Source organism: Sus scrofa, chromosome 1, assembly GCF_000003025.6.
Source record: "Sus scrofa isolate TJ Tabasco breed Duroc chromosome 1, Sscrofa11.1, whole genome shotgun sequence".
Classification (NCBI taxonomy): domain Eukaryota; kingdom Metazoa; phylum Chordata; class Mammalia; order Artiodactyla; family Suidae; genus Sus; species Sus scrofa.
This window is the reverse complement of record NC_010443.5, coordinates 159529050-159553505: the sequence shown is the minus strand read 5'-3', so window position 1 is coordinate 159553505 and position 24456 is coordinate 159529050. Positions and strand designations below refer to the sequence as shown.

General features: G+C 45.1%; 1 protein-coding gene across 9 annotated transcripts in view; it reads right to left on the bottom strand.

The window, feature by feature from the left end:
• RNF152 (ring finger protein 152) overlaps positions 1 to 23627 on the bottom strand; it is a 76153-nt gene extending 52526 nt beyond the window's left edge. The window contains exons 1-3 of one of the 9 annotated variants that reach the window (XR_002344876.1): positions 22275 to 22720; positions 20937 to 21060; positions 16318 to 16471 (exon numbers count right to left, since the gene is read on the bottom strand). Coding sequence is in view for 1 of the 9 variants with exons in the window: in XM_021095206.1 (XP_020950865.1) it covers positions 20946 to 21060; positions 22275 to 22681 (522 nt within the window). In the remaining 8 variants the exon portion in view is untranslated. 9 annotated transcript variants of the gene reach the window in all.

Sequence of the window (24456 nt, the reverse complement as noted above, 5' to 3'; positions counted from 1 at the left end):
ACCTTTCATAAGCATTTGGGGTCCTTAGAAAAGACTTCTAGGACTTTCTAACATCTTAATAATCTTGTTTGTTCCAGAAATATCCTAAGTTCTCCATTTCTTTGTAAGTAGGACTAGCTAAAGTAAGTATTCAATTACCACAAAAGTCTAATTACTGAAGTCCATAGAAATGGGAAATTTCTATCCTCAAATTTCAACTGCTAACAAGAACAAGGACCTACAGATGAAAGGAGAAAGTTTGCAAGCAGACTTGGACAGGACATCATGACAGTTAACCATGTAATGAGGAGTTACCATAAGCGTTTGCATTTTCTGACATAGACTTAACACACTGAGTTTTTTCATTCTGAACTCAATCCATAAGGGAAAAGATGAGCAGGTCCACCAGTTCACATTAGGCATCACCACATATCCTGTCCCATCACATCCTTCCATTTCTCCCAAACCTCCCCCTCTCTTGGAAAGAAATAACCGAAAATACAGAAATATTATTTTACTGGACCCATATCTAACACTAATCTCCTGCTTTTAGGATTATGAATCAGCTGGAGTGGGGGTGGGCTGTAAAAAGCACAGCAGGAAGCCTTCAGTGGCCAAATTTCACCACAGCCATGACGTGGGCTGTGCACTCCCAACAAGTCTGACTGATCACAGTGTCCAAGGATGGGATTTATTATTGCAAATATGCACAAGCACAGCATTTTTTAAAAGCCTTCATGTCATGCATGTTCTTTTATCCCACAGAGCTTGTTCCTAAGAAGTGCTTTCATTTGCTCCGGTTTCTTCTACCCGAGGAAGAAAAGGTGGAGACCACTCCTTCCTGTCAGGTCCCTCCCCAAACCGGGCTGTCCCTTCACCCCTGGCTCTTTGCAGCTGGCTTGCTCCCCCTGAGAAAAGACTTCATGTCCTTGCCTTGCTGGCTCCAAAGTCCCGCCCTGCGTTTGTGTCTTGGCCAAGCAGACCCGAACCCTACTCCAGCGTCAGTCTTCTTTCTCCCTCCTCTTGAGAGGATGCAGAAAAGAAGAATTCTTTTAAGGTCAACCAGCAAAGAAAAAGGACAACGTCCTATCTTCCTACCACAGTGTTTGAAGACCTCACGTCTTCTGATCCAAAGAAAAGAAAGTGGAGCCAAAGTAAGGGACTGGCTCCATCTGAGGCAAAACGGTCCTGTTGAAATGGAGGAACTACCCCCCGAGCACCCCCCATCTCTCCATGTCTGAGCCTGCTGCTTTGTTTGGATGCTTACCCTACTTCTCCCATCAGCCCGGAAGACCCCCAGCCCCCCATCCTCAAGTCTGAGCAGGGTCTACCTGCCTAGATGATGTTACAGCGTGTGGTCATCCTTTTCACCTTCCCTCCATCAGCGCCCCCTCATCAGCATCTGCTTCCCAATGGGGCTGGTAGAAACCCGATTCACAGGCCCTTATGGAGGTGAAAGTGTTATCCTACCCAACAGTGCTCACATTTTAACAAAGGACTGATGGACACAAAACCTAAAGAGAATGAGAAAAAGAGCTAATGTACACTGAATTGTCTATGTACCAGCTTCAGCTCTCAGACACATCATTTAATTTCTCTGGGCCAGCCTCCTGTTCCTACCTCAGACTATTGTCCTAAGAATTAGTGAGCTAACATATACATGATACCCGGTACCTTGCAAAGGCTCCACTCACATCAGCTATCAGTATTGACCCACGCTGTGACCCTTCAAATAGGTACTCCTGGCCTCATCTTAAATGAGGACACCGAGTGGTTTGCTCAGGATAACAAAGCTGATAGCAGAGGAGGGATACAGACCTCAGGGATGCAGACCTCAGTCCACCAAGTGACCACTGTTCATGCCGTCTTCTCCACACCACGAGGAATGAATCTCTAATGGTAAAGGACACCACAGGCCCACAGGGTGAGAGTGCATTGATGGGGTCCTGCGGCATGCCCATGGCACACTCTCTGAAGGAAAGGCTGGTCAGCTAGGGTGGATATTGAGTGTTCCTGAAGCAGGACGAGGGTTGAACAGTATGGCATATTCTTTCAGGGCTAATTCAAAGCCCACCTCTAAACTGCAGAGACTTCAGTCTATCAGTTCACCTCATTTAGTTTCAGGTTTTCCCGACAATAATACAGGAACAATTTACTCGGAAGATGGTAAGCTCCTGATACAGGGAAGTGTTCACGGCAAAGGGTAAAACTTCGAGAGGAAGGCTCCAGAAAAGGATCCTTCGGTCAGGAGGGCAGCAAACCCGATGACGTCAGTTACTCCCAACACTCAGAACTGAGAATTCATAGAACACACTACAGATTAACAACGTGCGTTTTTAACACTTAATACTAGAGACAAAAAATATGGCTTATGACCTTGAGACTGTCTAGTTAAAAACTCTTGAATTAACTCTGGGCAGTCTGATTTTTAATCTCCAAAATAGTCCTTGGAGTTCCCGTCGTGGCGCAGTGGTTAACGAATCCGACTAGGAACCATGAGGTTGTGGGTTCGGTCCCTGCCCTTGCTCAATGGGTTAAGGATCCTGCGTTGCCGTGAGCTGTGGTGTAGGTTGCAGACGCGGCTCGGATCCCTAGTTGCTGTGGCTCTGGTGTAGGCCGGGGGCTACAGCTCCAATTCGACCCCTAGCCTGGGAACCTCCATATGCCGCGGGAGCGGCCCAAAGAAATAGCAAAAAGACAAAAAAAAAAAAAAAAAACAAATCTCCAAAATAGTCCTGAAAACTCACCCATTTCCATCATTAATTACCAATCCATAATTAGGCCTCCTTCCTCTCTGAAGTGTCCTACATTTGAAAAGCACTGGCTATTCCACTACAGCGGACTTCCCTCAAAATAACCTCACTCTTCTCAATTTCCACAATTATGTCATGGATATAACTACCTCCATCATAATTTTAGCCACTACTCGTTGCACTATAATCTCCAGATTAATTTCTAGTGTAGAAACAAAAGAGCCACAGTAAGATAATTAATTACAGCTCCATTGTGACCACAGCACAGAATGACTGAAACTAAAACTCTAAAATGTTTACTACTTCATTCTTAGTCTCTTGTTCACTGAAGATGTTTAAACATTGTCAGTGTCTGTTGTTTCGGATAGCAGTTACTTTTTATCGGTACTTTTCAATACCGCAAAGTTTTGAAAGACTACTGTATTATAATGAACTGATGTACCGATGCTACTTGCTACTAATCAGATTCTGAGTTTCCATCCTGGTTCTGCCACTTGATAGCATAATCTTGGGCAAGCTGCTAAACCTCTCTGTATCTCAATCAGTTATCCAAAAAATGAGGATAAAACCCTACCCCTATTATGTGTAGGTACAGTTGATTCGTTTTGCTGTACACCTGAAACTAATACCACATTTTAAGTCAAGTATGCTCCAATAAAATCTACTTAAAACAATTTTTTAAAAAACCCACTCCTAAATTATTTTGAGAATGACACTGGGTAACTTACTTAGAGTTCAAAGTACAAATCTAACTCAAAGATATTTAAATTTTTACTCAAAATTCTGTAATCTCCTTACTTCTAAAGTGGCAGGCCTTGCCTCTTACAGGGGCAGGCCAATGCTACCATTTACTTCTTTTTCTGCCAACATACAAAACTCTCTTTACTCAAAAGTGGACTTGCTTTCTGAGAAAATGGAGCAGGCCAGAGCAGAGGCCAGCAGATTCTAACTAATCAGTACTAATTAATTACCAAGAGTTTTTCGAGGCTGCTGAAGCTGAGATTATATCTGTAAACAAACCTCAAGAAAGGAAAATTAAAGCTGCTCTACTCCCCAAAGTATTTTCCTAATCTATTTTAATAAGCATGGTTTCATTCTGTTTATTCACAACCATTTTTCATACCACACTAAATGAATTTTGTCGGATTAAGTTAATTTTAGAAATACAAAAACTAATTTCAGGCTTCTACTACTCTGTTACCCATGTGGTTCCTAACATCTTATCTTTAAACCAAAGGCAATCTGCCCCAATATCATCTTCTTGTGGCCACGGTTTAACAACACATGTAGAGAATAATCAATTAAGGTATTTAATTGATACATCTTTCGATTAGTAGACAAATATAAACCAATGTGGTAACATATTACACCTTTTTTTTAAGGGCCACATACATATGTGGCATATGGAGGTTCCCAGGCTAGGGGTCAATCAGAGCTGCAGCTGCTAGTCTACACCACAGCCACAGCAACGTGGGATCCAAGCTCACGGCAACGCTGGATCCTTAACCCACTGAGTGAGGCCAGGGATTGAACCTTTGTCCTCACAGATACTAGTCAGGTTCACTACTGCTAAGCCAAGATGGGAATACCTAACATATTATACTTTTGATTGCAGATTCAAGATTTAGCTACTAAGATGAAGTACTCCCAAAGAGAAAAGGAAACTCTTTAATAATACAGCCCTTAATCAACCAGTACCATGAAGATACCATAACCAAGAGTGTGGGAAATACAAAAAAAGTGTTAGATCTCTGCAGTCCTTAAGGAGATTAAGGACTAGTCAGAGGGAGTTCCCTTTATGGCACAGCAGAAACGAATCTGACTAGTATCAATGTGGATGCAGGTTTGATCCCTGGCCTCTCTCAGTGGGTTAAGGATCCAGCGTTACCATGAGCTGTGGTATAGGTCGGCAGCTGCAGTTCCAATTCGACCCCTAGCCTGGGAAGGTAAAGCCCTAAAAAGAAAAAAAAAAAAAGAACTGGTTAGAGACATAAGATAACAGTTCACACAAACATTTACTAGCGAAAAATAATCATAAGCTGGAATACAAAGGTGAATAAGGTGGGTCCAGCCCTTAAAGAGCCAGCATCCACCATCGGTGCCCACATCCACTACTGGTCAGTGGCTGGCCGTCCCCAGGGCCCACACCAAAGTCTGCAAAAGGTAGAATGCAGCAAAGGCCATTTTTAGCTTTGATGATCAGGGGTTCAGTGATGGGATCCGAGCAGGATATTAAAAAAGAAGTTACGGATTTAAACAGAAAGGCAGAGAAAGAAAGAGAAAGCTGGCCATCCCTGAGCATGTCTTCAGGCTAGTGAGTAAACCAGTTCAGTTGAAGAGAGGGTCTTCTAGCCAGGTTCCCAATACGCCAGGCAGGGTCCCATAGGGAGCACTCCTCATGCACGGTCTGTACAACATTTTAAGTCTAGGAGAAATCATAACCAACCTGAGAGTAATGAATACAAATCAAGCGACATGAGGTCACATGCCACTTTCGGTTTTCTTTTTTTTTTTTTTTTTTTTTTTTTTTTGGTCTTTTTGCCTTTTTCTAGGGCCGCATTTGAGGCATAAGGAGGTTCCCAGGCTAGGGGTCTAATTGGAGCTGTAGCCACCGGCCTACACCACAGCTCACAGCAATGCCAGATCTTTAACCCACTGAGCGAGGCCAGGGATCGAACCCTCAACCTCATGGTTCCTAATCGGATTCGTTAGCCACTGAGCCACGATGGGAACTCCCACTTTTGGTTTTCAATACATGCGAGTGCCCTCTGCTCCAGAAAACAATTTTTTCCTTTGTTCCTACCATTCTTCTGACCTACTTCCTTTCACAGCCAGCCCTTGATAGGTTCTCTCTCCCACCAGGCAACATGGTTCAACTTCAGACTCATAATGACCATCCGGATGTGGATTCCTTTCAAAGGTATAGTTCTGACCTCACTCCTTAAGACATTTACTAAGTGAACTCTTGATTTCTCTCAAGCCTAGTCCTTTTTCTGTAATTTTATATTTATTACCACTATTCAGCCAGTACCCCAGACATGAAAACATGTTAACCTCTCATTCAGGGAGTCTCCATAATTCTACTAATTTTGTGTCTGAAGTGTCTCTTGCGTTCATTCAGCCTTTCATTCCTGTTGCCCTCCCCTGGAGTTCACATCTTCACAGCATCTTCTCTGGACCCCAACTGGCCTCCCATCTTTGTCCTTTCCTGCCCCAATCCATACTGACCTCTGCTAGATTAAGCTTCTGAAAGCACAGCTTCACACCCACACCGTTGCCAGCCCCCACACCATCAATGGCTTCCTGCCAAATAAATCCCAAGTTCCCCCTCCCACCAACCATTCTAGTCCTTTTCCTGTAAGTCCTGCTCACATATTCCATGTGTCAGTCAGAAAGCATTTTTTATTGTCCAAAAGATAAGATTCACCTTCCCCTAACGCTTTGCTGCTGCTGGAATGCCACTCCACCTGCCCATGTGTCCAGATTACTACCTACCCTTCAAGGCCATCGTCAAATGCTACTTCTTCCATGAAGCCATTCTAAACCCTCTAGCAGGAAGTCGTCTTCCTCCCCCTTCCAAAGTCAGAGGCCATTTCATCCAATACCACTTTAGCATTTGAGTTCCTTATATACATGTGTTCTTATTCCTGCAGAGGTGGCCTCCTAAAGGAGCCTGGCTATATGAAAATAATCAAACCAGTGTGCTCAAATTAGCACTTTCTTACAAGGAAGCACTGTACTGAGAGTTATGGAAGACACAGGACCATCAGCTGACAGCTTAGTTGGGAAATTATGCTCAACCCATGCAAAAATAAAGCAATAATATCAATAACTCTTTTTAATACTCATCACATACAGATGTTAGTTGAAGTCATAAAAATACAGGACATCTCAGAGAAAGTGATTCTTCTTAAAAGAATGAAAAAATCTGAGGCAGCCTACCGCAGTGGCTTAGAGCATATACCCTGGAGCCATTTGTGGCTGGGTTCTAACCTCATCTCTTGCATTGACTCATTTTGTGACTTTGTACAAGTCCTTTAGGCTCTCTGTGCTTCCATTTCTTATAAATGGACAAATTAAAATGGGGATTTTTTTTTTAATAGTCAATAACATTGGGTTTGAGGGTGGGTGCTGTGAATTTTTCTTATTTTATTTTATTTTATTTTACTTTTTTAGGGCCACACCTTTGGCATATGGGAGTTCCCAGGTTAGGGGTTGAATCAGAGCTGCAGGTACTGGCCTACACCGCAGCCACAGCAACGAGGGATCCGAGCCATTATCTACAAACTACACTGCACCATGTGGCAGCGCCAGATCCTTAACCCACTCAGTGAAGCCAGGATAGGACCTGCATCCTCATGCATACTGTGTCGGGTTCTTAACCTGCTGAGCCACAATGGAAACTCCTAAAATAGAGATATTAATAATACCTTCCCCTTAAGACTGTTGTGATAATTACGCACAATCTGTATAAAGGCATGCAAAACACTTAGAGCCTGGCACACAATTAGCGCTATCTGTATTAGCTACTCTTCTTATTATTGTGAAAATGTATTCTATGGGGAAAAGAAAAAACAGAAGAATCAGATATTTGGTAGTGAAGATGCCTAGCAGGATTTTTACTAGAAAGAGAGACTTCACCATCTTAAAACCATCAAGCCAGATTCACTCTACCTGCTGACAGGGAGTCTTCGTTTGAGTGATAGGTGAGGTGAAATTCACCGGGGGTGGCTCTTTGTACAATGGATTGAATGCAGGGCAAGCGGAGACCACTGACTCAAACACAAAGCTTTCAGCCATGGAAAGGTTCACCCACAATCAGCCATTGTCTCCCACAAACAACCCCGCTGTTGTCTCCCAGATGGGTGCCAAACGAAACTGTTTGACCTACGCATTTTGAACAGAGACTCTGCGTAGACACAACCCCAAATACAATTAATTGCTGCAAAGAAAATCTAGAACTAGGTGCTGAGTTTGGTTTGATAAGCAAGCTTGTGGGTGCAGCTTTTTAAAGGACACTAATCCACAGCATTCAGCTGGACTAAACATATAGGAGTCCGTTTCAAAGCCCATCACATCATACAATGATGCACTTATTAATGGTGTGGGGAACGGCTGCGATTGAATGATATCAACATCTGTCACTTTCCCCAAAAAATATTAAAAGGCATTAAATGTAAATTGCCACAGATACCTCAACTTGAACTTGCACTGCAGACACACATTCCTACAGTGAAATGAGAACTGCTAGGATATCTGATGTTTTATTACTTTTTACTAAAAATATTTATAGCTCGGAGCTGCTTGTTATTCACAGGTCAGAATTCTGAGAATGGTGGAATAGTAAGTTCACATTTATCATCTTAATTTCTGATAAATTTTAGAAGTTTAAAGAACTATATCAATAAGACCAATGCTTACAAAAACAAAAAAAACAAACAAACAAACAAACAAAAAAACTCTTGACTTTTCCAGGTAGAATATCTTGTTTTTACTCACTACCTGAAATACTGGCATGTCAGCTTTAGCAGCGTCCCATCATCCCAAGAGTCAGGGAAGGCTAGGGAAGGTGGACTGGCCGCCTAATGTTGTGTGCTTTAATTTCTTCACACTGCATCCCAGTGCAGCTTGGTAAGGGGGCTCTGCTCCACACAGTCGTTCAGGACCCTGGCTCCTTCCATCCTGTGACTCCATCATACCCCAGGGCCTCACAGTTCTCCCAGGCACCCCCTGCAGCTGGCCAGCAGACCAGAGAGAGTAAATGTGGAAAAGGACCCACACTCCACTGCCTCTCATTTCCACACACATCTCGTTGATGAGAAACAGTCACATGACCCCACTTAGATGCAGAAAGTCATCTAGAAGGGTGGTTGTCAAGTGGGGTCAATTTTGACTCTCAAGGGACATTTGGCAATGTCTGGAGACATCTTTGATTGTCACAACTGGGCGGCTGGCTTCTACTGGGTAGAGTTCAGGGATGCTCCTGAACGTCCCCCAATCACAGGACAGTCTCCCCGCAACAAGGAATTAACCATTCCCAAATGTCAGTAACACTGAGATGCTGGTAAGCATCTAGCCAGTCACCACAACCACACACCTGTCAAAGCCCAGATCCACCGCCATTTTCCACTAACACACACTGTATCATTCCCAATAAAGCCATGTATCAATGGTCTAGGCATTCGTTCCTCCAGTCATTCATCCAAGCTCCTAAACAAGACAAGGTCCTACAGTCAAAGAATTCACAGTGGAGCAGGGGAGACAAGCATATGTAGAATTATCAGACATGGGGATAAGTGGAATCTGAGAAAACGAACAGAAGGAAAATTAACTCGCCTGAGAGAGCTGGAAGAGGATCCATGGGGCGGAGGAGTAGGAAGGAAGGACATACTCATAGCTTTCCATTAAAAGGCTGTGGGGGTTTTTTCGGCAGTAGGTGAGAAGAAAAGTCAGTTCCAGTAAAAAGGAATTGCACAAACAAAGGAATGGCCATATGAAAGGATACGATTTATTCCCTTTTTGTTTGGGGGGAAATGGGAACTAGGGAAGGAAGGGTAGTAAAAAAAAAAAAAAAAAAAAAAAAGGCTTTTTTGTTCAAACATTTTTTTAGCAGCATGTTCAGGAAAGCCTTAAGCTCCCAGCCACACACACTGGCTTTCAGTCAAGTGGCCCTTGGAGAAACAACCCACAACACCAGGCTGCATAGAAACTTGTTAGCACAGGGCAAAGCTCAGGTAATAGCCAGAAATCTCACTGCAAATTTCCCAACAGGACCTGTCATAGAGTCGTTCCAACCATGCTGCCTCAAAATCAACATGAAACTGATTAAGGCAGATAGATAGTTGACCAAATTCCATCCACCTTTGTTCCCGGAGACAGGACAGTGCAGAAGTCACATCTCTTCCTAAATGATGTTACACTGAATCTACTGGGTTAAAAAGAGTTTTCGATTCTTCCAATATTTAATCCCAGTTGTGACTGTGGCTCCCAGGGTGTGGTTAAGAGCACAGACTGTCCAGGTTCACATCCTGCCTCTGGTATAAATTCACTGTGTGGCCTTGAAGAAGTTACCCAACTTTCCAGAATCTATAGCCCTCCCAGATAACATGCTTAAAGCTCTTAGCACTGCAACCAAAGCATATAATAAACACTATTTCTATCTCTGTGCTATAGTCATCTCCCCCAGCCTCCCAAATCACTTTTCAGTTGCCATGAAATACATTGTAGAATTCAACCTAGTTTGGGAAAGAAAATATCTGATGAACTTTTATGTTATTTTGTAGAACAGAATTAATAACAACTTCAATCTCCTTGGTTAAGATGCTATTAATCGCAAGCCAGTGTCACCATGTAAACAACAGTGGTTCCTAGTTTTGAAGCTCCAGTTAAATTTTTTAAAAGACTACTCAGACACAATTGTTTATTGCCCACCATTCTCTTTACTCACTCTTCCTCCCTCAAATTGTTGTCTCTCCCTAATTTCTCTTATTTTCACTGCGATCAGCTTGGGGAAAACAAAGTGTATTCAGTTAAGTACTATAGATTACATCAAACGACACCAGTCACCTAGCACTAAAAAGCCTCATAAAAGGAAGAAATTTGTTTCTCTACAAGTCAGAATCTCAAAGGAGAAGTTAAAATGAGGGAAGCGGACTACCGAACCTAGAGGAGAGTCAGCCTGTTCAGAACTGCTTCCTGCTTCCCCCTGCGGTGAGGGGAGCATTCCAGATTGCAAACAAACAACCCACTTCTACCATCTAAGGCTAAGTCAAGCCCCACCCACCTTTTACCAAAAGTGGAAACAATTTAATGGCATTGCCCTTTGCAATAAGTCAAGAACAAGGAATAAAATAAAAGCCGAGGCAACCAGAAAACTAGGCTGAATTACAATTAGACTTCAAAATTGATTATCACTGCCCTCCTATTTTACAAGGAATTCTAAATCGTCTGGATAGCGTCTTCTTCAATTTCCACTGCAGACTGGACTTGACCCCAAGAGAATGTTATTTTAAGGAGCACATTAAAAAGAGAGTTTGGCATTTGCATGGGCAGATTTCACAAATAAGGTGTGATAAGTCTAGGGTGAAAGCTGACGGGTGTTCTTTTTAACTTCTTAGTAAGGACATTTTTCTGTATACATCAATGAATTTTTCTTATACATCAATATAGGGAAGTACAACTCCCATGAGACGCAATTCTCAAATATCTTATTTACTATTTTATTGTAAACTCAAGGCTTACAATTTCTGGTAGCTGTGATTCCGCTGTTGGGGGAAAAAAGAAGGTAAACTATGGATTCTGCAAAGAAGCATTTTGTTAGCATTTTGTAGGTAAAAATAAAGGCAATTTAGTAAATGAATTCTGTTCACCTAAAAGATTCTCCTCCCATAGACAAGCTGTGTACTTTCTTCTTAGATGAAGTAAGAGACCCTGAAGAAACTTGGTTTTATGGGGAACATAGATGAGTATGATTTCGCGTTGTACATAATGATGACATGGGAACCTGATGGGGAGAGTGATGTAAATGTCTGGCAATTGCCCTCAGGTGCTCTGTGCATGAGCTTTACAGAACTGGCAACCAGAGAACTAATTACTATTTCTGGCAATTCACTACAGGTCTTAACATCTCCGGATAAACAGTTAACACTTCTCAAGAAACAGAACACAAAGGATTATCCTTGGAAGCCTCTGTTGAAGCCTAGAAAAATCTGCAGCTTATCTAAGCGCCTTATCAGTTGCAATCAATCCTCCATGTTAGTAATGAAGATTCTGAAAGAGTGAATGCCAGCCAGTGGGAGCCTGGCTCTGGATATCTCCACTCAGTAGGACAGAGCCAGGTCTGGTCCTCTTCCCAGCCTCCACTGGGAATTAACAGACTCATCAGGAAATCCCTCCCATTTCCTTGGGAGGAAAATACTGGGCACTGTGTCTACAAGCACCCCTATCACAGCCCATACTACTATTTACGAGATGGGCACGTTCCAGAAGCTTCCTAGCTGCAAACAAAAGACAAGGTTAACTCTGCTGTTAGTGCCGAGTGGTTCCACCAAGAAGCAAAAAAACACAATCGAGAAGAGTGTAAGCTCATACATAATACACTCCAGACATAAGCACAAGGAACCCAAAGCAGATCTGGGTTTCTGCATTTTCGAATTTCAAAGGGCCCAGACTGAAATCTAGCCTCAAATGGAACCCAGCCCTCAAAGTTCTTTTTAAAGATTAAACTGATTCCAGCATTCCTTCAGCAAGTATTTATTGAGTATCTACTAAGTACCAAGCTCTGCGAACAGCCCTACCAGGCACAGAAAATACCACTGCCTATGGGGAACTTTTTAGATTCCATTTACTTGACAGTTTAGGTTGTGTAGTCTAGTTTTTGTGCCTTTATTAAAGAGCCCTCTTCTTTAAAATAATACTATGACTAATAAAGATCCCCTTCCAAAAAGCAGATTGAGAAATAAAGAGACTGGAGTTCCCATTATGGCTCAGCAGTAACGAAGCCAACTAGTATCCATGAGGATGCAGGTTCAATCCCTGGCCTCACTCAGTGGGTTAAGGATCTGACATTGCTGTGAGCTGTGGTGTAGGTCGCAGACACAGCTCAAACCTGGCATTGCTGTGGCTGTGGTGCAGGCAGACAGCTACAGCTCCCATTCGACCCCTAACCTGGAAACCTCGATATGTCGAGGGTATAACCCTAGAAAGACAAAAAAAAAAAAAAAAAAAAAAGAAATAAAGAAACAAAGAGACTGACAAAGCCATGCTGCCTTCACCAGTCTCACTCTGCCTGGTTCTCTCCTGCCCCTTCCCTTATGATGGCTGTGTCTCTAAACCGTGTGAAAATGTCCACAAAGCCCACTTCCAGATGCAAACAACAATCACAGAACAAGGACAGGACCCCTAAGTAGGGTAACCAACTAGCCCCAGTTTCCTGGGACTGTACTGGTTTTTAAAAAGGAAAGTCCCTCCCCCATGTCTCCTCTTAGTTCTGAACAAGCAGAATCAGTGAGTCACCCTACCCCACAAGAACCCAGACCTGAGGAAAGGGAGTTACATTACAGGAGGCCCCTCACTTGCTGGAGAGGAGTAAGGCCAGGAGAAAGGGGGCCGGGCCCTTTAAGGAAGGCCTGGGTTGCCTGTGGGCAGCCTCAGAACCTCACAGCTTCCTCTGGATAAGGTCTAGCATTTTAAATGCCACACCTCGTAAGCAAAGCTTTACAAACACTATCCAATCACAAGACTCCAGTGATATGACATGCAAAAGACATCCTCACATAAATGCCAAAGGCTCTAGTTATTTGGATGTGGGTATTTCCTCGGCTAGTTTAAAAGCTTCTTCAGTATAGACCATAACTATTCATGCCAAGATTTCCAGAACACAGCACCAAGTGGATGGTGAATACTGAATATAACGGACGTTAATAACAGTTGTTACTATGCAACACACTACACACTTTATATAAATGATCTCACTGACTCTCACAATAACTCATTGAGCTTGACTGACCTCCATTTCCCAGATGAAGAAACTGAGGCTCACTCAGACCTTATTTACTCAAGGTCATTATGGCAGAGCTCACATTTGAACCCAACCTATCTTGCTTCAAAGTTCCATGTTTTTAAGAGCTCCCAGGTGGCTCAGCAGGTTAAGTATATGGTGTTGTCATTGCTGTAGCTCACGTCACTGCTGTGGCTTGGGTTTGATCACCGGCCCAGGAACTTCACATGCCAGGGGCAGGGCCAAAACACTAAAACCAAAACGAAACAAAAAAGTTCCATGTTTTTAACTATGCAATTGAATTAGGATCCAGTTAAGTGGGCTTATATAGTAAGGGATCAAGAACTGAGAGAGGAGAGTATCAGATATCCTTCTTTTATTCTCTCCACTTTTAGCTTTGCCATTGCAAATGGAAAAAAAAAAAAAAAAAACACAAAAAAAACTTTTTTTAAAGCAGAAAACTGAATTAATTATGAGTGAAACTCATACATTAAATTAAGGCAAGGCAAGAGATCTTGGTTAGAATTTGGCAGAATTTTGCATGGCAAGCAGTAGGCACTCAATGTTTGAATAAACTTAACAAATACAATTGTATACCAATAGGCAGTTTAAGTTATTGATGTTCAGTGTTTTAAAGGCTACTTAACCCACCATCATGGGTGAATAGATAAGTTTCTGAAGTGTGTTAGTGGGATGGGACAGAGGTAGAGGCCCAAGTACTTACCCCAGTTAAGGACACCTCTCTACCTGCAAAGCTGAATTTGCTGTTGTTACTCACTTAATGTGACAGTAATCATTTGTCTCATGCAACAAAGGGGCAAATTCTCTAAACAAAGTACAGAGATCTATCCATGGGCTCTCCAACCACTTTTAATCTCATTTAACAGGCAAGGAAGCAATCTGCAAACCTACCTCAGGGCAATACAACTGCAAAAGAATATCACACCAGATACTTTGTTTTTGAGACATTTATCTCAACGCCATTCATTATCTGTCAAACTGAGAACATTATTTTAATGTTAATGTATTCCTGGCCATTTTCTCCAAGCAGCTGAACACATTTCCTTTTTCATAATAATGCTATCCATAATGATCAAGCATTCTGAGTGTTGAAGAAGACTCTCCATCATGTGAATGAGTAGTCTAAAATCAAAGGAGGTGAGGTAAACCAGATGTCTCTCCCAACAAGCACTTATGGCCACAAGTTAATTAGGAAGGGAGGTGTGGTAGCCAGTTGTGGGCAACTGTCACCCACTCATGTCAACCCCAAACAGCAGGGTCTGCTCCTTGAGACTATAGGCTGGCCTGGTGGAATGTAGACCTCTAATGCTGTTTATTGTATGCCACCAAAAAGAGCGGTTTTTTGGTTTGCTTTGTTGTTGTTTTGGAAGAAGCTGGCCAATTCAAGTTGAAAAACAGGCTGCCAATGACAATTTTGTTAGAATGATGATGAGAATGTTCACCTCCCAACCATTGGTATGCACATTGCAGCCTGGCAACTGTAATCTGTTTCAACATTTACCCATTATTAAATACAAGTAGGGAGAGCTCTTAAAAATAAGTTTCTCTCTTGACTTCCTTTAATTCTACAGGCCAAAAGTATCTATAATTCCTTTATCACTGTAGATCAAAATCATTTCTCTGTTATCAATGACTGAGAATTCATCGAGCCCTTACATAGTGGAGAATACAAAATAGGGTCAAATTTCATCTAGTCTTCATCTTTAAGGAACTTGTAAAAGACCTGAGATCCTACCGGTTTCAATCTCTACATCCACCAGCCCACAAGTCCCCTTAGAAGGAACTGGCACCCTCACCCTCCCCTTCAGCTGAGCAATGACTTGTGATATGTGGCTTGATAACAAAAGACATCCTGGGATATCTTTTCAACACACCACCTTTTGCATGAACTAGCCTGAATGGGTTTCTCTTCTTTGCAATTAAATAGAAAGAAAAAGACACTTTCATCTTAGGTAATAATACATGACAATCTAGGATAAGTGCCCTTTGTAGAATGAATGAATGAATGAATGAATAGATGTGAGTAAAATGAGAGACAGGTAATTTTGCCAGAGAACTTTCTTTGGAGGAGCCATGGATTCCTATGAGCTAAAGAGATGGATAGAGTTCAATTTTTTAGGAGAGTTAAGAGCTGAGTCACACCTTTAACAATGAAGTATCATGAGGGAGAGGTCATGTAGGCCACAGAATGTTCCAGAATTAAGAAAAGAGGCTGTGCCAAGCATTTTAGGGGACTGGAGGGCTAACCATCCCAGTTCATGTGGTGTTTTAAAGTCAGGTAGAGCAAAAGTCAGAGGTGAGGGTGGGAAAGTCAGGAGTGAGAGAAACAAGGTTCTCAGCAAGGATGTGGCAGTGGGGATGGAAATCAAGGAAGACATGGGAACGGTCACTAAGCATGGTCAGTTACTCTGTTAATAAGCAGAATATCAACATTAATAATAACGTTCCCTATTTCCACAGTATCTATCAAAGCTTTTACCAAAACCTTACTGGTTCTTGTAGAGCCTCAGTGAGGAGTGCATTTAGTGTGATAATCTGCATTTATATGTCGAAAGTGAGGCAGAAAAGTGACATTTTTTTGGTAAGTAGGAATAAGGCGGGGATGCAGAGAGTGGAGGAAAGAACTCAAGCACAGGACACGTCCTGTGCTTCCACTTCATCCCAGCTTTGGCCCCGTAAGCAGCACATCTGCACTGGATCAATCCCTTCCTTGCATGATGTGTGTTCTGCCAGGTAGCCCACCGGATGTCGGAATAACCTTTGCCATGCAGGATGTCAGCAATGGGTTTTAACCATGCAGGAATTAATAAATTGAGTGCTAAATCAGACATCCTTTCATACTCACCCCTTCCCTGCCAGGTCACAGGTGGGCCCCCCACAACTCCATCAAGACTGTGCTTCAGTCCTCAGCAGACACACTGGGTCTCCACCAGGAAATCCCAGGCCTCAGGAACTACCCAAGGGAAAGGCAAGTTGCACAAACGCTACTTAAGGCCTCTCTCCTTGTATCTCACAAGGATAATAAGGCAACTGGAAAGAGAAAATCCTTAAACATAAAACACGTACTTTTTTTAACCTGGAACACACGGTGTAACTCCCAAAGCTCTGAGGGGAGGATCAGGAAAAGCAACACCTTCCTCTTTTCAGATCCTAAGACATCTCGACTGGCAGGACTAGGAACCACACTTCCTCCACCGGCATCTTCTACTTGGATGGCCGACTGCATCATGAAAGTAAAGCGGAAGAGACTTGGAGGCCAAACAAAATGTAGACAGGTATTTTGGAGCTTCCCAGATATATTTCAAGACCAGTCCTTCAAGGCTCAATTTTCATTTTTCTTTTTTTTTCTTTTGGGGCTGCACCCTTGGCATATGGAAGTTCCCAGGCTAGAGTTGAATTGGAACTGCAGCTGCCAGCCTATGCCACAGCTACAGCAACGCCAGATCCCAGCCGCGTCTATGACCTATACATGGCAGCTCCTGGCAACACAGGATCCTTAACCCACTGATTGAGGCCAAGGATTAAACCTGCATCCTCATGGATCCTAGTCAAATTCTTAACCCTCCAAGCCACAATTTTCCCCCTGGCTCAGCACCTCACCTTCAGCCTGACCCCAGGCACCCTGAGTGGGCTCCTAGAAGTCTTGGGTGGGTTGGGTCTAGATCTCCCCACCAGTTTCTCAGGAGCTCATGCCCACTTCAGAACTCCTGTGGGTGCAACACGTTGTCTCTCATGGGAAGCTGGATTAGAGGGCAGCCTCTGCAATCTTAGGCCAACACTGAGGTCCTCTGGTCACTGTGACTCAGGAGCTCTTAGGTCACTTTATCACATCACCTCTCTTTGGAGAGCTATCTTTGTAAAAATGACTTCCATAGGGTGATGACGGAGCTAGAAGCAACACTGTTTTGTTCAATTTCATGCTTATGCTTAAAAGGTACTTGTCAAATCCTCAGCATTCTAATCCACACATACATTTATCACAACAAAGATATTTGCATGACCAGCACTTTCCACAGCAAAATCTCTCTCAACAAGCTGCCAGCTGCTTTAACCCACAGCCCCTTGAAATGCCTATTCCACAGCACCCAACTAATTTTTAGGGAGAGTGAGGCAGAGAAGGCTTTACAATTTACCACCCTCGTAGTCAACATGGTTGCTGGTGAATTTGAATGTCCCAGAACTCTCAGGTGTTTTATTACCTTGTGACCAAAAAACACCTCTCATCCAAATTGCTTTTTCTAGGGAGTTCCTGTCATGGCTCAGTGGTAACAAACCTGACTAGTATTCATGAGGTTGCAGGTTTAATCCCTGGCCTTGCTCAGTGGGTCAGGGATCTGGCATTGCCGTGAGCTATGGTGTAGGTCGCAGATGTGGCTCGGATCCAAGCATTGCTATGGCTGTGGTGTAGGCCGGCAGCTGAAGCTCTGATTTGACCCCTAGCCTAGGAACTTTCATATGCCACATCTGTGCCCTAAAAAGCAAAACAAACAAACAAACAAACTGCTTTTTCTAAATATCAAAGCAATAAGAGGGTGACCCAAGACTATCCCGAATGTGTCCCCCACCCCCTCCCCCCCCCACCCGCTGGCCTCTAGGTCTTATCTGCTGCACCGCAGTCTTGGCTAAAGGAGGCCACATCCTGGGTGATAGGCCCACTGTTGCTCTTTTTCTACCCTGAGCTGTTCCAAACTCAGGATGTCTTAGACAAGAGGCAGATGGCGAGAGAGAGGAAGTCTGCAAGCAGCACCTCTCTATTATATAACACTAAGCACAGAACCTCCTAGAATCAGCCTTGGAAATATCGCCTGGCCTATTGCTTCAAAATAAACAAATACTCAAAACAGGCAAAAGAGGGAAAAAAAATCATCATTTTTTATTTGAGGACCGGAATACATTCATTCATATTAGGAAGTCTAATACCAACACAGGTAGTTAAGAACAGGTTGGGGTAGAAACAGATTCTTTGAGAAATGTATCCTTTGTTCATTCCACCTGTACCTATATAATACTCAACACACTAAGCTAGACCCCAGAGAAACACACTTTGTAAACTCATCTGGGTCACATGACTTGTGGAAGGTCATTAGTGTGACTCACCTATGCCAGTTTTCCCTTTTTCGGGACAAAAAATATCGGACTGTGGTTAAATGGGGTCATAGGACTTGTCTAGCTGAAGCAACGTAAGTCATTTCCAGGTCAGATCGTGTCACTGCTGGAGCAAGGTCTTCTAGAGTTTCCTTCTCCCGTGCTGCAGTGATCTTACAAGCACACATCAAGATCATGTCCCCACCAATTTGGGTCCTTCCATGACTAACATGAGAGGGGCTCACCTGCTGCCTGTGTTGGACACCCAACATGGGAAAGAAAGAAACCCTATCTAGCCGCTGAGATCCAGAGCTTATTTGTTACTGCAGAATAACCTAACCTATTCTGCTGATACACCACTGCTTACAAAAGAGAGAAACTTGCAGACTTCCCCCTCTCATCTGTCTTCTAAATCAGATAATACAGAAAAGCAGAATTTACTTCAAAATTCAAGGGCTGCAGGGCCTGAATAATACCTCAGAATCCAGAGGGTGCCAACAGATGACAGGTCCAAACAACTCTGAGAGAATAAGGAATGAAAAGAGAATGACCGCTCACCAACAGTGAAATCTAACCGTTCATGGAATTCAGCTGAGGAGTCTAAGAAAAGATCATCTTCTGACAACAGGTCCAGCCATTTGTGAAGTAGTGAGAACCCCAATGAAAGAGGCATTCAAGTAGAGGTTGAATCATCATAAGCTCCCTCCTCTGAAATCCAATACTTCCTCTTTGTTCCTCTCTCTCTAGCTTCTACTGAACTTAATTTAGAATTGGATCTTCATTTCTCCTTCCCCTGGAAGCTCCCTGAAGGTGGTTCACTTATACGTCCCCCACATCCAGCCCCAGCCCACCCCTTGGCAGCTCTCACAGAGCCCATTATCTACCAGGTGTTTGATAAACACCTGCTGAATGAATTAAATGAACTAAATGAATGCTATAGAAAGGACTCAGCTCTGGAAGCCAAAGTCAGTCTCATAACCTCTAGAGTTCCTCCAACTTAAAATTAAAATTCACAACTGCTGACATCTGGGAGTAGAGAACCTCTACCTACAGAAAAAAAAAATTAAACATCAATACAATACTTGATTATGATTTATTACTAGACACAATTAAAAACCACCGTGAAAGCTAACCCTGCACTATAGCTATCTTTGTTCTTGGACATGCATTTACATGTGCAGGCAGCTGTTTCCCCATGTGGAATTTTGTGTGTGAGGTATTTATTTTTTGCCATTAAAAAAAAAACCCTCACCCTTTGTTTCTATTGCATTATTACACTCCCTATTATCCTACCATGTGGCTTCTTCTCTTGTGGGAACATAGCACACACCCTGCATTACTGCTGACATAAAAATTACTTACTTGTCAAAATACCTCTACTCTAGCCCCACCACAAATCTGATCTTTCCAAGACACTGGTCTTTGTTTCAGCCAGGACTGACTGATAACTCATCGACTTTTCCTAGTGATACCTGAATGCTCTGCAAGCATCAAACATCAGCATCACTGAGGTTTTCTAAAGTCACCTTTCCAAACAAAACTACCTAGAGGGCAATGACACATCTTTCAAGTTTTCCAATTTTGTTTTTTAAGAGATGGGGGGAATGGTGAAGGGAGGATCTGCCACAGATACCATGCTGTTGCTGCAGTGCAATAGACAGCCCAGTAGCCTCTGGTCTTCGGACATCCCTTCTTCCTACAAAAGAAACCTTGAGTCCCTTTCCATACATATTCTTATTCCCTGTCTCTCATGCAGGACACCAGGACTCTGCCCTCTAGGAGACAACACCAACACCAAGATGTCCTGATCTGTCTGAAGGTTATGTTTCCATTGAGGTTTATCAAGATAACCCCAGATCTGGTTAGACTGACATCAAAACAAAACTATCCTTGGAAAGAAAAGAAACAGGCCAGAGTTTTTGGAAAAGAATCAACAACCTAAAGATAAAATGCAGACTGAGAGCCTAATGGCTCATGACTATATAAATGGAAACTTAACTAAAATTCCATTTTCTGTTCTCTTTCTGCTCCCCCAAAGCCCCACCCCCCACCCCCACTCCATCTCCCAGTAGCTTACTACTGGCAGGTCCCTCTTGATGTTGCAAACACCATTACAATGAAGAGATGGGGAGAGAGACATGATTTCATAAGGTTACTACATTTGACCAAGGTCCTGACTGAGCACTGGTCAAATTTATAATCAGCCTTACAAGGATTCCTTTTCAAGAAACGATATCCCATTTACAGAATGAAGCCAAAATGTATTACTACAGATAAGAAAGCAGACACACAACCGAACCCCACATTCAGATACAACTGCCTATGCATTTATTATATCAATGTTCCCATCAAAGGGAACCAGGAGGAATTTATAGGACACCAAAGGCAGCCTGCCCTCAATGGCTTCTTCCAAAGGAAGATTTAAAGTCATTTGCAATTTCTTTCTCTGAACCAGGAGTTTCAGCAGCCCCCATTCCTCCTCCTCTGTGATAAGAATGGATTGTGTGATGCAGAAAACACCCAAACAACCCCCGTGCAAACACCGGTGGCTCAGATGACCCAGAGACACCCAGGAGACTACCCAGATCATTGGGGGTTACCTGAATCTGTCACTGAATCCCTTTCACCCCCTTCTGCGTGATGACATCAAGTGGAAATGGTACGCGTTTAGGAGGAGAGAGGCTGACAAGCAGGAAGCACAATTGAGCCTGAGCTTTGTTCAGCCTGCAGTGAAATACACGCAGTAAGGGTTAGATACGTGCAGCAGAGAAATCCAAGCATCCTCTCTGGGCAGAACAGCGGCTGTGGAGTAAGTGCCCTGGGGGAGGTGGGAAGGCGGCGGAGGTGTGGCTGGCCCGCGGGCCGCGGAGGGGGCGTAACGCTTCCTAATTGTCTCCATAGGATAAATAACCATCACTCCCCCCGCCTCTTCTGCAGTCTCCCCAGCCTCCAAGTTATCCTCCGGAGGTAGAGCCCCTACTAGCAATGACAATCCCTCAGAAAAAAAGGAATACGAGAAGGCATAGAATAACATCTCGAGGCATACGCAAAATATACTAGGTAAACCAGGTTATGTGGGAATGCGCCCAGTCACCCGCCCATACAGACACACCAGCGGGGCGTTCGCCAGCAGCCTCATTTCCTTCGCCCCGGTCCGCCACCTCTTCAAGTCACCGTCACTCTGCTCTGCCAATTTCTCTACTCTCTCCAAAACCGTGTGGCGCGCCCCCCACACATCCCCCACCCTAGGCGGGATTGGGGACCGCCACCTCCCAAGGAGCGTCCCACGAGTCCAGTGCTTTGTCCTGCCGCTGCCCTTTCAGGAGCAGGCGCCCCAAGCGCGTGGGTCTGCACAAAAGACCCCCAACATCTCTTCCGCCACCGCCCCCTCTCCTTCCCAGAGAGGCCCATGGACCACAGAGGCAACTTCTAGGAGTGGGTAAGGAGCTCGACTACGGTCTTTAGAGGGGCTCATCCCGGAGGATACGCGGGTTTGGAGCTCAGCTGGGACGCGCGCGCGCACGAACGTGCACCCCAGGGGCGCGTGCGGCGCGGGCCCGAGACCAGCTCCCCAGGACTATAGCCCCAGGGGGCATCCGAGGACTCGGCCCAGCCCGCTACAGCGCCGCTCCCAGCCCCAGCCGCCAGCCCAACTCCGCCCGCGCTCGGGAGAAAAGCAACTCCAGGGACCACCTCCCCCGAGCCTTAGGGCTGCCCCGCCGCGCTCCGCGCTGCCCTTCCCGGGACCCCTGCGGCCCTGCCACTCTCCTCCAGGTTCAAAAGACACCCCCCCCCCAAACACTAGGCGGCACCTCCCCTTTCCCGCTTCCCTGGCTCCGGGTGCGGCCGCCATGGGGGCGCAGACATCCCTTCGCGCCCTTCCAGCAACCCGCGACCCCGGAGGGACAGAGAGGAGAAACAAACCGAAACTCACCAACCTCCCTCTGCAGCGGTCTCGGGTGCTTGCTACAGAGGCAGCGACAGCGGTAGCATCGCCGGGTGGTCCCAGCGCGCCGGCCACCGGCTCTGCTAGACTCGCGCAGCGGGCTGCCGGGCGGGCGCGAGGAGCGCGGCGGCAGCGCCTGCAGCCCCAGCTCCCTGCTCGGCCCCTCGGGAGGCGGCCCACCTGCCCGGGCGCCCTCCGCGCTCCCGGTCGGACACCGCCGCCAGGCGCTTGGCTCCAGGAGGGAGCTTTTTGTGTCACCGCCCAGACTCGGGCACCGAAATGGGTGGGGGCGGGAGGCCGGGCTCCGCCGCCCGCGGCACCGCCTCTCCCCGGCGGCTCCACCTCCTCCTCCTCCCTCTCCTCCCAAGCCCGCCCCCTCCCAGCGCTTGTCCGGGACATCTATCTGTCTGTCTTGAATAGCAGATCACCTCCAGACTGAGGAGCTGCATACCTTCCTCATGCGCTCCCTGGCCTTGCCCCCAAGTGCCTAACCTCTGCCGGGACCTCGACGTTGTCTTTTCCAAGGCGCGCGAGTGGGACCTGAGCTGGAATCAGGTGTGACAGGAGGCCGAGCTCAGCAGGCAGGAGGGCGGGGCTGAGGCGAGAACCGTGGCTGGCGGGGACCGTCAGCAGCTCAGGACTTGGGGACCGATCGAGGGGGCTGTTGAGATCCTTTCCAGAAGACGCCCTGGATCCGCGTCACGTCTGGTACTTTCTGGCTGCCCCTAAGAGTTCACGTGGTCCGGGCAGGGCGGGGTCCTGCTTTGGCGGAGGAGAGGAAGGGACTGAAGCCTGAATGACACCCCACCGCCTGGCTCTCTAGGATGGGGTGCAGGGAGCAGGAGTGCAGGGAGTGTTGCCCTGAGGGTTATATGGCAGTGCGAACCATAGGGGACCTCAGGACCGACCCTCTTCTCCACCTTGAAACCTAATTCCTACCTTAGGGACATACTTAGAATGCGTAGTTCCTCCAAGAAAATCTAGACGTGCCTCTTGTGTCAACTGCAAAATAGAGTGGAGGAGGAAGGTCGCTGGTATAGGATATGGTTTCCATGCACTCCGTTGCCTTCCTACAGAATTTCTATTCAGAGTGAAAACTCGAAAGTCTATTCGAGTAGGGCTATGGTAAAGTTAAGCCTGCCAGCTCTCCTGGGTCCAGAACCAGGGTTCAAGCAGCAAAGCATGCAGCCTCTGCAGGCTGCTGGAATAGAGCTGTCTTTCTGTCCTACAGTCTTGCCCACAGGGAAGGAAATCCCATTCTAACCTCTCTGGATAGCTCATTGAAGCGCTTCTGCCAGATAATGAAACCGAAACAGAAACCCTATGAACCACAGGGCCGCCGGCGGCGGGCGGCAGGGGGCAGGGAATTGGGGGGAATGTGACCTACCACGATTCACAATGTACTCAACTGACCTCCTTGACTTGGCCCTCAAATAAAACCTATTAATAGTGTTTCCAAATGTGCTGTCACTCAGCACACACACAAATCGGCAACCAAGAAACAAAAAGCTTGATGAGTGTCACTCCTCTCTAGGATCCCAATTAAACACTTTAGTGTTGGCCTCTGAAGGTGTATCTGTCCTCTATCGGGCCCCTGGCAGGAGTGAAAGCTCTATGTCTGTTTTAAAAGCAGATTTAGAAGTTCCCTCCGTGGCCTAGTGGTTAAGGAATCCGACTAGTAACCCTGAGGTTGCGGGTTCCATCCCTGGACCCGCTCAGCGGAATCCGGTGTTGCCATGAGCTGTGGTGTAGGTCACAGGTGCGGCTTGGATCCTGCATTGCTACAGCTCTGATTAGACCTCTAGCCTGGGAACTTCCATATGTGGAGGGACCCACCCTAGAAAAAAAGGCAAAAAGACAAATAAATAAAAGCAGATTTATATTCTTGAGGTAGAAGACTTCAAGAGTCTTTCTCTTCAACCACAGCTTTAGGGCACACACACACAAAAAAAATTACTGTTGTTTTAAGGAGAAGCCAATGAGAATATTGATGTTGACCAGGGGTCTGGAATAGGATGATGAGTTACAACGCACCAAGATATGACTAGAAAGGTTTAGCCTAGAAATATTCTCATTATACAAGAGTGACTTTAAAGACTACTTTTGAGAAGCTACTTTCAGAAATCAATAATTGTGTCAAAATGTTTAAAATCTCTCTTTTCACCTGCTTTTTA